The sequence below is a fragment of the Linepithema humile genome, chromosome 6, assembly GCF_040581485.1.
Source record: "Linepithema humile isolate Giens D197 chromosome 6, Lhum_UNIL_v1.0, whole genome shotgun sequence".
In the NCBI taxonomy this organism is placed as follows: Eukaryota; Metazoa; Arthropoda; class Insecta; order Hymenoptera; family Formicidae; genus Linepithema; species Linepithema humile.
In genome coordinates this window covers 24,718,544-24,734,310 of record NC_090133.1, presented here as the reverse complement: position 1 = coordinate 24,734,310, position 15,767 = coordinate 24,718,544, and the positions used below count along the sequence as shown (strand labels likewise).

At 33.3% G+C, this 15,767-nt stretch overlaps 1 protein-coding gene and 1 long non-coding RNA gene across 4 annotated transcripts in view; both read left to right on the top strand.

The window, feature by feature from the left end:
• LOC105677095 (uncharacterized) overlaps nt 1–8,078 on the top strand; it is a 90,558-nt gene extending 82,480 nt beyond the window's left edge. For both annotated transcript variants that reach the window (XR_001101504.2, XR_010890824.1), the window contains one exon: nt 4,293–8,078. This is a non-coding gene — a long non-coding RNA (uncharacterized lncRNA). The remainder of the gene's footprint in view (nt 1–4,292) is intronic.
• A 356-nt stretch (nt 8,079–8,434) lies between these two features.
• LOC105677041 (cytochrome P450 4C1-like) lies at nt 8,435–14,977 on the top strand. Of its 2 annotated transcripts, XM_012375353.2 has the most exons (12): nt 8,435–9,010; nt 9,244–9,353; nt 9,590–9,680; nt 9,818–10,003; nt 10,198–10,291; nt 12,831–12,933; nt 13,098–13,203; nt 13,313–13,419; nt 13,510–13,578; nt 13,822–13,990; nt 14,325–14,504; nt 14,565–14,977. In XM_012375353.2, the coding sequence occupies exons 1-12, from the start codon at nt 8,857–8,859 to the stop codon at nt 14,771–14,773; spliced, it is 1,578 nt and encodes a 525-aa protein (XP_012230776.1). In that variant the 5' UTR covers nt 8,435–8,856; the 3' UTR covers nt 14,774–14,977. The 2 variants fall into 2 exon arrangements, with proteins under 2 accessions (XP_012230776.1, XP_067213631.1); XM_067357530.1 differs by lacking the exon at nt 9,244–9,353 and having other exon boundaries at nt 8,436–9,010.
• The last annotated feature ends 790 nt before the right edge of the window (nt 14,978–15,767 follow it).

Genomic DNA, 15,767 nt, shown 5'->3' with positions numbered 1-15,767 from the left:
CCATCTCGCTCACAGCTGAAGAACCACACGGTCGCGGGTTGAAAATGTTACAGCTCGCGCGTCCCTCCCGATGGAAAACTTGAAAAATGGTCCTGCTTACTGCGGAACTTTTCAAGTAGGTTACACGGTTTGCCTACGTCAAGGCGATCGCACAACGCTGCGAGCAACGTCTACCTTCGCGCTTTCTAATAGCTAAATAAACTGATAATTATTTATGACAGTTTCTCCACGTGGTTAAACGGCTGCGATGAATAGTTTCCGTAACTCGTCCTGTCGACCTCACGCGACTCCTTTAGAACTTTACCTCGAAGTTTGCTCCTCAAGAGCTGATGCTTTGGTGTAATTAACTCGACAACTAATTGCGTAGTTCGCGGTAAACATATATTACATTATGAAATATACATTTACATACATCTCGCAAATTCTAAGTCGAAATACCGTGCGTCTGTAATAATATTTTATGTTTATTAATATTGTTATTTGTCTTTTTCCTATTATTTAGCTTTGCCATTTCCGTGAGTTTTATTATATTCCGTAGTTGGGAACTGATCGTAAAAATTTTATCATGTGTTTGAATCGCAGCCTCCATTTAAAATTGGGAACAGAAATGTCTTCGGCATCCCGGATTCCAATCTTCACACGTCATAACTCGTGATAAACGTTTGTTCCTCTCCTCTGCTTTGAGTGCTAACACAATCGTTTTTCGGCGACAGCGTTTCCGCTGTACGGTCGCCGTTGCCTACACCAGGACTTCGAAACCCTACGAACTCGCACATTTCATCCTGTCGCTTGCCAACAACGCACAAATAAGTGCTACACCCACAGAAAAACCTCCTTGTGCGTATTCATCCTTTAAGGAGTCGTGCCGATAGTTGTAATAGCGAGGGAATCTCGTAATAATAAGACTTCATTCAGATCTAAATTACGAAATAGCTTGAAACTCATTTTATGTTATTACGAGTACACATTGAATGTAGAGAGACAGCGAAATTAATAGACTAGGCATATCTTGTGCTTGACAAAAGCTGTAAGCTCATTTTCCTAATTCTATATTACACAATATTCACCAAATTATATTTGTATGCCATGATTAAAATTCATATCAAGTAAATTGTCATGTTAAATATGTAATTATAGTAATTTATATTGCTATTTTTTTATTATTATTTATCAATATTTATTACTATCATAAATAGAAAAAAAAGATTACAACACTATTTCTTAAAATGCTCTGAAAGAAAATTATTGCAATATAATAATATGAAAAATATTCATTAATAAAACAAAATATATTACTCTGTCACAATTTATCGAAATACGTTTGTCTAATTATTTGAAACAATTTGGGAATTTATTTGCGCCATCGTATCTTGTATAAAATGCAATATGCTAACGCAACTGGTGTGGTGTTTCAAGCGAGCGGGATTTCGTACTAGGAATAAACGGCACCGTCTTAAATTGGCGGTACATTATATGCTTTCATGTAAAATTCGCAACATAGCGTTCTAGGGAAGGAAGCGTTCCATTTCCTAGTGCAAAGAGCTCAAAATATTCTACCGCAAGCTCTTGTTTATAGTTTATATATTCATGATAATATATGCATGCACGCGACGCTGTTGCTAGACCATTACTTTCTACTAACGTTCGCCATAATAGGACTTGTAAATTACAACTGTTTTAAATTATTTATCGACATATGTGTTGTCTTGTGCAGTTTTTCATACTTTTCGGATTAAGTTTTACAGTAATTTTTTAATTGACCTGAATATTTAATTTATATATTTAACTGTATGAATGACTGAAACATGCCATCTTAAGAAAGAAATGGATCAATATCAAATAGATCAATGTTTGCAATCATCATGCAAATATATTACAACTATGATTATCATTATTATATTAAATGTCTTGCATTTATAATGTTGTACATATATTTATTGTTCACAATATCAAAAAGAAAAAAAAACTGCACAGTTGTAATCGCATCAATAGTTGGCGTTAAAATCCTGAATTTAAAAAATATAGCCTCAATCTAGATTGAGGTGCTTGGAAATGTTAGACGTTAATTTATAAGTCAAGCTATAGTTGAACATGTCTCGAAAAATAATCCATTACTATTCGCGATATTTTTCATTTTTATATATATTGTCTCGTATTCATATTTCGTTTCACTTACTAGCGTGAGGCCACCCTTGCGGAAACACTATTCCTATTATGCACAGCAATGATATGACCTTATAAATAATAAGAACGCTAAAATTACGGGAATAAAGCAGCGCCGCCGTAACCGCTGCTGGATAACGCGTCACACAGATTTCCGCGAGATTGCTCGAACGTGGATTGCGTCTCATAGAATCGGGACAACTTTGCACGGCAGCGTAGCGCCATTATCCCTACGACGAAGTATTGTTACAAAGTACGGTTATCACATTTAACGTCGCGAGGCTGCAACGCGTTGCTCGTAGCGCGTTACCTGTGTGACGTCGCCGTGCAAGAGAGTAGTATCTTGTTACGTCTATGTAGGCAACTCATAGATGAGAGTGTGTTCGTACTTCCTTCGCTCGTCCTCCGCGTAATCTCCATGCAAACGTCTAACAATGTCATCGCAGCTATGCCAGATCGCACGCATATTTTACGCATTCGTGCGTTGCCGCACACGTTGTGACACTCGCAATGCAATGAAATGAAAATGCGCATGCCGTAATAGAAGATTTCAGAATTTCTTAGGGGAATAAAAAGAATAAGTCAAATAAGAAAAATCATATAATCAAATAAAAACTTTGTATACTCAAATCATATATGTTTTATAAAAGTCACGCGCAATATTGAATTGCATATTCTAGAGTACGTAATTCTAAAGTATCATTTATCACTTTACGACATAAAATTAAAGCAAAAGTTGCGAATTCATTCGAATTATATACATAAATTACCGTGATGTTACCAGCATCGCCATCGAACACATAAATAGCCAATGAACTTTTCTTTTCTTCGTTTTCACCGCGATAAATTTTTTTTAAGAAAATCTAGATTACTCTTTATTTTCGGTAATTACCGCAGAATTCGGCAAAGTCGTCGCTTTGTCCGCAGTTGCTAAATGTGTAGAGCCAGTAATTGCTTCCACAGTTTTACTCATCGTGGTATATACCTTTCTAGTCCTTTGTGTTTTGTTTCTTTTTCTTTCTTACCGTTCTTTAGCTAGCACGGTACTCTGGCATGTTTGCTCTATATTCCCTTTCCAATTTTGTTTCTCGCAGCCTCGTTCCTTTCCTTGTTCTATATTGCGTCTGGTTCGCGTGACTCGCGATATAGAAGCTAACCGGTGGCAATAAATCTAGAAAAACGTTACAATAGATTTTCTCTAGTTCGCACTCATGTCATTATTCTCACACGTCGCGGTCAATATGCTCGCATTACGGAGAACTTTGGCGCCGTTCTCAAGTCGGAGGATAATCCTCGAAACTTTTATCGGATTCTTGTCGAGAAGCCATCCGTATCAACGCACAGAAAATGCTTCACTCGGAGCAGAATGTTACTCTTATCTTCTCAGCATAAGATGTCGTTCATAATTTTTACTGTGTTTCATTTTTGAAGTGATAAATATGACATTTCTTCAGGTTTTTATTACGTAAAAATGTACCGCTTAAATAAATTCATCTTAATAATTAATAACACTTGAATGTTAAATCAATTTGAAATATTTTGCTATACAGTATTCTTGCATTGCATGTATTAACCGCAGCAATGACTACTGTATAATGTTGTAAAACATTTTCTAATTATCTTTTCGATTCTTCTTTAAAAAAATTTAACAGAATTTTAGTATACTAATTTAATGTCACTATTATTTAGTCGAAGCCTCGTTTTAAGACATTCCATCTTAATACATTCTACTTTCTTATCTCCCATTTAAACAAAGAACAAGCTATGCAAAACTCATAGACTTCAAGACAATATTCAGCGTACGATCCCTTTTGCTGAAAGGATTTCAAGTAATCCCAGTTGCTTGAATGCGTCCTTCCTGCTCGCGCGTAATTGAAAGGATATTAATAAGTACAGTCTAGCCGCGCGAGTTGGAGAGGCGAAACGTAAATGAGCCTGGAAAAGATATATGTCACGGATCTGAGAGTATTACGGAGAAGCGCTTGTCTTTCTGATCATCGTGCTGGCTATATTAGAGCGTAGGGTGCTGAGGATTCGCCATTGAAACCGTGCTACACTCCGGGGAGCTCTGTCCTTCTCTCTTCTTCTTCCATTACTCATTCACTATTTCTGTTCTTCTTCCTTCGCAGACGTATTCGCCATCTCTCTGTCGGGGAATAATGGGCATGAAAGCTGTTGGAATAATTAATGCCGGCAATTGGATGGAAGATCAAGTGATAAATTGTTTACGAGAAATAAGAATCCGTGAATAATTAGTGTATATTATAACTGAAAGAGTATTACGTTATGTGTTTTGGCATCAGAAGATTTTGGATATTGTGATGACATTGAGGTGAATGTCGAAACATTTTTTATTGATAAATGTTTATCATTAGCGTAAATATATTGCAATGCAACAATTGTAAGGATTAGTAATATGCAATATAATTTTGCAAACTGTACGAACAGTAAAGAATAAGAAATACGAAACAATATGACGGCTCTAATTAGTTTTAGAAAATATTAATGCTTAATAATTAAGTTAAGAAAATGATCGATGTTGTGCGTTACTGTGACTATTCTTCTGCTTAGAGGGAAACTTTACTGAGTGTTAAGAGCAAAAAAGTAATATCTTTTGGTAGTGTTTCACGAACGCACCACTGGTGCGATTCGACTGAATAAATATTCAGTTCCGCGATACCGCGAAACACCGCAGGCGGGCAGGGAACACCTGGGTTCTCCATTGTTGCATAGGTAGAAAATTTTCCGTAATCGTAAATGAACTTTGGCCGTTTTGTCCTATAAATCGCGTCGCGGCTATCCTCGAGTTGAACTTGTCCACAACAGAGTTGGCGAAGGCGCGCGTACTTTTACAAAACGGTTGATACAACTCGCGCGATTACTCTATTCCGCAGTCCGTCCCGCGAAATCTCGAAAGCGGCATTCGAAGAGGGAAGGGAAAACAAATTGTATAGAAAGATGAAACAGTCTTAATGGACTCTTAGAAAGGCAACGGAATTACGGGGAGCGAAGGAATGGCGGGTTAAGTAAAATGCTGCCGGAGCGTCGAACGATGGAGCCGGTGAGTGCGCCTTGCATCCCGCGGAACCCTCTTCTCTCTCTCTCTTTTTCTCTCTCTCTTTCTCTCTCTCTCTCTCTCTCTCTCTCTCTCGCGACTGTTGTGCAAAATATTATTCAAAGCGGTGGTGAAAGAACGACGAAGCGTGCAAGGGGTAACAACGAATCAGGAGAAAGGAATGGGGCGAGACGTAGGTTGCGAGAATATATCTTTCTTCTCTCCTTCTTCCTCGCAACAGCCGTTTCCACTCCTGTCGCGACTCTCTCGCCGCGCTAGGCAAGCCGGAGTTGTCTATTCCGCCGCGCTAACTTCATTTAAGTTTTGATCCTTTTACAGGATACTCCACGCTAACTTTCCATATCGAGCATTGAAGGAGACACTTTAAAATCTCGAACGGAAAAGATTATTGAGCCCTTCTCCTGGCAGGGCGTGGTCGCTTCATCACCTTTCGCGATCGTGTGTTTTCTGGACAAAAGCTGTACGAGAAAAAGAGAGAGAGAGAGAGAGAGAGAGAGAGAGAGAGAGAGAGAAAGATAGAAAATAAATCCGAACGAAAGGATGTAAGAGATTATGCGAACGATGAAAGGACGGGTGGCAGCGTTCAGCTCGGAACCGACGAATGGGGGAGAAACTCGACTTTTATTACATTGAGTCGCTGGAAATGAGGCGCAGTTCACCGGATTATACACTGCGCTAAAATGCAGATACAAATTCCCCACTGAGAGCCATGACCTCATTCTTCTCTCCTATTCTTCTATGTCTGTCCGCCGGCAGTGCCCACCGTCCCCCCTACTCCCCTCCCCCCACCCCACGGTTATTTCTTTGCCTTTCTTCTCTTTTCCTTTCCCGTCCAATTCGACCTCCGCCTTCGTCTTCTTTCGTTTCCTTTTGTCACCAGCTAGTCTAATGCTAACTTGTACCTCACCATTAACCTCGCCGTAAGCTGTGTGCCCCGCCACTCCTTGTCGTTGCACCCCATGCTAAACAGTAGCTCATGCCCTTTCATCTTACCAGATAGCCGCGCGCTTCTTCTTCATTATTGTTACGCGTTATCCGGGATGCTAAACGCCACTTCATTTTATCCTCTGCGGCGAGACCGCGCGCCAAAGTAGACTGACGGCTGACAGCATTAAAATGCTTTTACTGCGCTTTGTATTCTCCTGGTAAGATCGTAATTATTGTTTAAAATAATATAAAGGTGGGTCTATAGGGATAATAATTCCGATCTTTCCCATTTATTTGAACTTAAATTTGTGCTATTACAATAATGTGTATCTATTTATTTATTAAATAAATGTTTAAAACATAAAATGTGTATGTGAAGTAAAGATCAGTGTGTTTAATAAAAAGTAGACTCAATTTTTTGTCATAATTTTCAATATTAGTATTAGTGTCGTTCTCATCTGAGCCATTGCGTTTTTTGCATTGCAAATAATTATTTTGTGCTTATTGCAAGGTGATCACGTTGTAGAATATTTCACATAAGATATATCTATTTAGCTTTATACCAAAGTTAATTAAAATACATTCAGTGTGCTGAGGATTCCGTTATAGAGGGCGAAAGCCTAAGATGGGACAGTGTATCTTCTACGATACATCGAGCAGGCTTTAGAACTTCGTTGCAGTTTGCACGGAGTTGCGGGATGCGCGTTATCGGATACATCACATATCGAATCCTCTAACGTTACTGATATCGATTAAGCCACTGTTCTAAAGATCCTGGGAAGCTTCTAGGACATGCTCGAGGCACTGGTGGTGGAAGAAGAGAGAACGAGAAAGAGAGAGAGAAAGAGAGAGAGAGAGAGAGAGAACCGAGACGAATTTTCGTCCATAAAAGAAAGAAATCTCTTAACGTTCTTTGTCCGATGTATACATACACACAATCCGCAAGGATGTGTATGTATACGCCTTCGGGGATCCTTTTGTGCCCGTGCCACATTATAGGAACTGGTGCATTAGACAGAGTAATACGGCTGGAGGAATTCCAATTGCAGCGCGGCCACGTCGTTCGGTTTAACGATTTCGTCGGACTTCAGAGAATACGGAGTGCTATACACAGAGGAGGAATGGGCTTGTATATAGACCGCTTCGTTGACATGTTTAAAGACCGTTATACATCTCACGACCAGAGAGAATTGCAATGTTGTCTTAGGCCGCGTACAAATGTATCAATATTTATTCCGTCGATTTGCGCGTCGCAAAATACGGGTGGTATGACGGAGAGTTGTAATGGCAAATGTATGGACGCGTGGCCATTATTGTTACATCAGCATTACATATCGCTATAAGTATTATATATATCGCTCGTTTCATGTATTCTTACGATAACTTTATTTCTATGGATTTAAGTTCAAACATTACTACGTTAGAGTTATATTTAAAAATTTAATAACAATGCTTAAAAAAAGGATAAAACACTTATTATATTAAAAGTTATAAGTTATATATAATTACTAAAGTAAATTTAGATACGGTGTTATCTTTTATTTATATTTTTGCGTATCATAAGGAGTTCTGTATATCAATCAGCTATCAGAATTGTACACTGAAACCGTACACTGAAACCGTACCCTTCAACATACACTAAAATAAATGTTTTATCATCAATATATTGATGATAAAACATTTTGATTGTCTGTCGATTAGATTTATTTACGGTACTTTATGAATACGCAGACTTTAACCTTAAAAACGAATCACGCTCTGAAAGATCTTCTGTGATCGATAATGATATTCTTCGTAACATTTTGGAAGAATACCCATATTTATGAAGAAATTGTTAATATTAATGGAAATTATATTTGTTAATCAAATATTAATAAATAGTGTAAAAAATTATTATTTTTGCTTACTTAAAAAGCGGACAGAACTTTTTGGTAGATCTAATAATTTTTTTAGATATAATGAGTTTATTAATCAAAATTACACTTTTATATCACTCATATCATTATCTTTCTTTATTAAAAACTCTTTATTTTTTTTATTTATACACAAATTTATTCACAAATAAATAAAGAGACTTTAATTATTCCGATAATCGGAATTTTCGGTTTATCGATATTCTTATGAAAAGTACAAACCAAAAATATATTGATACATTAATGCATTATAAACATAATTTGTTGCTTGTAATATCTTATCATAATTTCTTATCGTACGACGCTTTACTCATTGCAAAACGGTTTAGTAAAGCTATCTCTGCGAGCACACATCGAAGAATTGACGAGTAGTTGCATGCAAGCGCTTGGGTGGATAACTTTAATTTGTCACAGCACTTTTGCATTTTTGCGTACGAATAGAAATATTACAAATTTACAAAAGCACACTTTATAAATAAACCATTAAACAGGCTAATTAGAAAATGTTTTATTAAATTTATATATTAGTGCGCATAAGTGGTAAATTTTTCATTACAATATAAATTAATACATTAATTTTTTAATATTTTCTTAAAATTATTAGTAATAAAATAAAATTAATTCGTTTCAATATATATTTTGTTTATCGCGTTTAAGATATCAAGAGAACAAGTTTCTATTGTATGAAGCAAATATTATATATTTTGCGACATAAATCAAGAAACAAAAGTCTTGCGAACGTAAGAAAGTTTAAGAAAGTAAAAAGTTCAACGAACAATGATCATCAGTATATTGTTATTATTTTTTTCTATCTTATTGATGTTCAATTATTACGTGCATCATGGAAGATCTGGTCGACTTATTAATCTTATACCGGGACCAAAAGCTACTCCGATTTTTGGTAATGCATTTTTATTCCGAGGTTCACACGGTAAGTAAAAATATCTATTATGTTTCCATTATTTTAATTATTTGCATAAACATTCATGTAAATAAAAATTAAACTTTCTATTTTAAAGTATATTTATAACTGTCAACATTGCAAATTAATTCCAAATATTCGGTCAAGTTCATTGAAATTTTTTTTGCAATATTTATTTTTTAAATTATTATAATTTGTTAATTTTTGTATGTTTATTTGTAATATTTATGTACACTTTTTAGAGGAAATTTGGAAGCGTGTGCGTTCTCTCTCTGACGACTTTTATCCTATACTGAAAGTGTGGATGTTTTTTATACCTTCAGTGTTAATTCGTCATCCAGATCATTTAGAAGTAATAAAAAATAAAAGAAATTTATTTTTATAATTATTATTAATAACTAATGGATTTTAAGATTTTCGTGTTTACTTATTTTTGCAAAAAAATTTTTGCTTGTAAAAAATGACTTTTGAACATATAGAAATATTTAAGGTAGTAAAAAAAACCGACTGATTGATTTTTATACATATAAGAACTAATGTATTATATAATAAACTTATTAACATAATTTAATTTTTTTATGATTTTAGAAAATATTAAGTAATATGAAATATATTACTAAGAGTGGTTTGTATGACATTTTACATCCTTGGTTCGGAACCGGTCTTCTCACCAGTCAAGGTAACATAACAACATTAAACTGAAGAGTGAGAGATTTAATATAAATAATGTTATTTGTATTTTATGAGAAAACGTTTTAATTACAAGTAATACCATAAGACGATTTTGCAATGTTGTAATGCAGGTTTTTGTTTTAGGTGCCAAGTGGCAGACACGACGAAAGATACTAACTCCCGCATTTCATTTTAATATATTGCAACAGTTTGTTGATATTTTAATTGAGGAGAGTGGTCGTATGGTACAATCATTGAAGGATGTTGAAGGAGTAGTTGTAAAAGATTTGGTACCATTTATGAGTGAGCACACACTGAACGCAATATGCGGTAATTCTTTATATTCTGTGTGTATATATCATAATAATTATATAATAATTTTATTCTGAATGATTAAAAGTAAAAGAAATTTATTCTTGCGTGAGATATAGATATCAAAATGGAAATAAATATTAATATTTGTAATGATTATTATTAATATTATTTTTTTACACAAGATATAACTTTAGTAAATGTACTTATAGAAACTGCTATGGGTACCTGTCTGCAAGGTCTCGGTGAGTCACAGCATCGGTATCGAAAAGCGATTTACGAGATAGGCGAACTTTTAGTCCACAGGTAATTTATTGATATAGAAAATGATAATATATATTTATATAATGGATAAACATATTTTAATTATTGGGTGGTCATACGTTACAAAATAAATTATTATGTTTAATACAAATTGGCGTTTAAATTGACAATTAATAATATATTAATTAATAAGTATAAGATTATATATACAGGGTGTACAAAAAAGATTGGGACCCTAGAATATCTCGAAAAATATATGTTTTATAAAAAATGTTTTAGATAAAAGTTGTAGGGTTTAAAAAGATCTATTTACTGATCTTATCAGTTTGACTTTGAGTGGCATCGCCAAGGCAAGGGTAAGGTAACTTTGAGTTTTTAAATGGAACCCTCCTATTTCTTATTGTTTATTTTTATAGCTCTTCTTGCCTTTTCAAAGATCTTTTCAAACACTATAAATTTATCCACTTTGGATCAGCCGTTTAAAAGTTATCGAGTTATAATGATTATTACTATTACTATTACTACTTAAACATCAGTAGAATGTGTCTGCTAGGTCAATTGTCACATCCTCAAGGATCAATTTTAATTTTGACGTCCTTATAACCACTACGATCTTGTCTTCATTGTCTGGATCATCCTCTGATCTTGCCTTCGTTGGCTGAACATCTTATCATAAAATTATAGTGTTTTAAAAACAGTCTGTATCTGAAACATTCTTTTAAGAAACTTATATTTTTCAAGTTATTCTGGGGTCTCGACCTTTTTTGCACACCCTGTATATATTCAATACACAAGGATCGTATAAATTTTGTTATATTTGTGCTTATATTAAATTCAATAAAATTAATAAAAATATTTTTTTAAAAAGTAGTAATTTTTAAATTTTATCTTCATAAACATAAAAATAATAAGATGTAAATTTTAGTTAACATTAATGAAATAGGTATCAAAATTGAAATTGATACTGCAATACAAAAAAATATATAATAGATTGACTTATTTTATATATATAATTTGGCTTATATATGCAGAGTGTCCCATTTTAAAAACCCCACGTGAATAACTTTTTAGAGAGACATTTTCAAGAAAAATGATTTAGACCAAAGTTGTTGGGTTTGGAGGGGAACATCCAATGATGACATTGGTTTAACCTAGGGTATACATGCCAAGGTCATATGGAGGTCAACTTTGTTTTTTTGAATAGAACACCCAATTTTTTTATTCCCAAAATCTAATAGCTGATGTCAAGAGCTTTTCAAAACACTGTAATGAAGTTGTTTTTCATTAATACTTTTCATCATACTTTTCGAGTTATGAGGCTTGTAAATTACAGTATTTTGACATAAAATATAAAATATCTTATAAAACATTCAGTTTTTGAGAATGTTATCTTAATACTTTTATGCACAAAATAATGAGACAAATGAATTGGTATAAAGAAAACACATTGGTTTTTAAAAAAAGTATGCAGTTGCATGTTGCAAATTATATATTTTTTCTTGAAAGCGGCTATGTATTTTCTTTATACCAATTACTTTGTCTCATTATTTTGTGCATAAAAGTATTAAGGTAATATTCCTGAAAATTGAATGTTTTATAAGATATTTTGTATTTTATGTCAAAATGCTGTAACTTTCAAGCCTTATTGTAACTCGAAAAGTACTTAATGAAAAATAACTTCATTATAGTGTTTTGAAAAGCTCTTGACACCAGCTATTAGATTTTGGAATCAAAAATAGGGTGTTCTATTTAAAAAAACAAAGTTGATCTCCATATGACCTTGGCATGTACATCTTAGGTTAAACCAATATCATCTCATCGGATGTCCCCCTCCAAACCCAACAACTTTGGTCTAAATCATTTTTCTTGAAAATGTCTTTCTGAAAAGTTATTCACGTGGGGTTTTTAAAATGGGACATCCTGTATAATAGACTTATATATATAGTTTGACTTATATATATAATTTGACTTATATAAATGTATAATTTGACTAATATGTATAGGGTGTCCCTAAAATTTTGACGAAACGTTTGTGTGCTGGTAGAGCTGATTAAACTGAGTCGACAAGTCCTATACTATTTTGCAATATTTGCAACAGTTAACGAGTTATTAATTACTAAAGATTGCCGAATAAGCGCGTATTCGTCCAGCCTATTGCCAAATGCAAGCGCGCGGCGAGATACAATAAAAAATGGGAGATAATCATATCTCAGAGCGGGCTTTGCCGCTTGTAGTAAACAACTCTCCGCGCGCCGAGCGACCATGATCGCTGGGTGGTTGTATCTCGCCGCGCGCTTGCATTCGGCGGTAGGCTGGACAGATATATGCTTATATATGCTTATTCGGCGATATTTAGTAGATAATTAATAACTCGTTAACTGTTGCAAAAATTGCAAAATGGTGCAGGACTTTTCGATTCAGTTTAGTTCTATCTATCTATATGTACACGAGCGCTACGACAAAATTTTAGGGACACTGTATAAAAGTCAAATTTATTATACACTTTTTTGGTATACTTACTTTTAGATTTTAAATGTTATTTTTATTTACTTATTAAATATACTTATGTAATTCCATTTAGAACCGTGACACCTTGGATTTATCTTTCTGCAACATTTGAGTTATCGCCAACAGCATATCGGCAAAGAAAGGTTTTGAAAATATTGCATGGATTCACTGAAAAAGTGTGTAAAAATTATATTATTTAAGATTCTTTAAATTTTTTATTATATAAAATTGCAGTAGATGCAGTAATTTTTATTTACTATGTAAATTATTATAAAAATGTTGACAGCGTGTTAGTAATAATACAAATAATAAAAATAATTAATATTTTGCTCACCCGTAGATTATTGCAGAAAGGAAACTTTATCATGAACATACCAATAATCGATATTTAAAAAACTTTGAAAATTACAATATAGGAAAAATAGATGATACCGAAGTATATGGAAGTACGTGTATAATCACTATATTTTGAAATTAATTAATTATTAGTTTCTATTGTTTAATCATAGCGACAACAATATGTACTAACATATTTATTTTTTTTGTGTGACTTAGCTCGAAAAAAACGACTTGCTATGTTGGATCTTTTAATAGCAGCGTCTAAAGAAAACAATATAACGGATTTAGACATCAGAGAAGAAGTTGATACATTTATGTTTGAGGTACGTGTAATTTTTTAATTTTTAATATTAATAATATTAAAAATATTAATATGTTATTTAAACATAACAATGTTTTTAATATGATTGTAGGGTCATGATACTACTGCGATGGCCGCATGTTTTACTTTATTATTGTTAGCAGAGCACAAAGATGTTCAGGTACCTTTCGATACACACGGACAGTATAAATTTTGTTAGAAGAAAAAACTAATTAAATTAATTTAATAAGTCATATACCTATTAGAATATTTATTAAAGTACAAAAAGTATTAAACTTTTGTTATACTTTTGCTCATATTAAATTCAATGAAATTAATATAAATGTAGTAATTTTTAAATTTTGTTTACATAAACATAAAAATAATAAGATGTAAATTTTTAATTAACATTAATGGAAAATAGGAACGCATTAGAACTGAAATTGATACCGCGATACAAGAGCATGGAAAGAAGTATACGATGACATTGTTGCAAAATCTGCCATATTTAGACAGATGTTTAAAGGAATCACTACGATTGTATCCCAGTGTGCATCTCATATCACGTGTTGCTCCAGAAGACATAAAATTAGGTGCGTATCAATTATATGTTGTATATGTTCTTAAATATGTAACAATACAGAATATACTATTAAATAAATAAATACATGTAATGCATTAACGAGAGAATATTACATATTTTATTTAAAAAATATAATATTTCAAAAATTTATTAAATATAATGCGTTTTATATACAATATTCAAAAAATTAACTGTACGCATATCTTTTTATAAGTTTTTTTACTTAAACTCTACATAAAATATAATGTATTTTACATATGTGAATCTTTGTTTTGCAAGATTTAACGAAGTTTTGAACGTTATTTATATTATACATATATATACTTATTATATATCATTTTTAGATTCATATATAATACCTGCTGGAACATTCATACATATTAATATCTATGATGTTCATAGAGATCCCAATTTTTGGCCTAATCCAGATGTATTTGATCCAGATAGATTTTTGCCAGAGAAAATACGAAATCGTCATTTTTATTCCTACGTACCTTTTAGCGCAGGACCAAGAAATTGCATAGGTAAATATTACAATTTTAATTTTTTTTGACATAAACAATCTGATACATTATAAATAACAGGTCAACGGTTTGCCATGTTGGAAATGAAAGCTATAATAGCCCCTTTAGTGCATAACTTTTACTTGGAATCTGTTGATAAATTAAAAGATGTTCGATTAAAAAGCGATCTCGTGCTTCGTCCTGCACATCCACTCCGTGTAAAATTCATCCCAATTGAACGCATTAAACCATGTGAAGCAACAACAAATTCTAGCAATGTAATAGACTAAGTAATGTTATGAATAAAACATAGAATGTATGTGTGAAAACATTACATTTAACTTAGATGTAGAGTACATATCTACGAATATAAATTGTTGTCATAAAGAAGAAAATTATAAATTATCTTGTACGTATCATACATTATAGGTATACTAAATGTATCGAATGTTTATAAATAAAATTTCTATTATAAGAACATTTTAGATAACAGATATCTAAAGTATATATGATATCTAAATATACAAGTGCTCCTTTCAACTAATAAAATAACAAATCAAATGCAACAAACAAAAAATTTTATACAAGTCTGATAACATTTTATTTGGAATATATTATTAAAAGATACGTATTACATAAAAGTATCCGCGTAGCGATAAGTCGGGAGGGTCCCAACTGCCTACATTCTCATTTGCCGACAGCTTCATTTGCCTACAACATTTTGCTAACAGCTTCGATTGCCGACATTCCCAATTGCCTACAGTGCGATTGCTTACAAGCATTATTGTGCACATGCAAAAATTAAAAATACAAACGTACGTTTGCACATATGACATTATTGCGCACATACACATTGCACACATGACATTATTGCACATATACACATTGCACACATGGTATTATTGCACACACAAAATAAGGAAATCAACAGATACACAGTACTTAAAGGTTTATAATTAGACGATTTCACGTGGGTTTGCAACTTTTCGCGCGGAGCGAGGTTCAGCTCACATCACCCGGTGCTTCAGATGCGAAACGACGTTTATAATTATACGATTCCACGTGGGTTTGCAACTTTTCGCGCAAAGCGAGGTCCAGTTCACATCACCTTGTGCTTCAGATACAAAACGAGGCTTATAATTATACGATTCCACGTGGGTTTGCAATTTTTCGCGCAAAACGAGGTCCAGTTCACATCACCCTGTGCTTGAGATGCGAAACGAGGTTTATAATTATACAATTCCACGTGGGTTTGCAACTTTTCGCGCAAAGCGAGGTCCAGTT

Excerpts from the sequence above, each read along its gene's own strand:
- LOC105677041 (XM_012375353.2), top strand. The coding sequence starts at position 8,857 with ATGATCATCAGTATATTGTTATTATTTTTTTCTATCTTATTGATGTTC. Across the intron at positions 9,681-9,817 it reads CGGTCTTCTCACCAGTCAAG|GTGCCAAGTGGCAGACACGA; the intron begins GTAACATAACAA and ends TTTTTGTTTTAG. Across the intron at positions 10,292-12,830 it reads GGCGAACTTTTAGTCCACAG|AACCGTGACACCTTGGATTT; the intron begins GTAATTTATTGA and ends AATTCCATTTAG.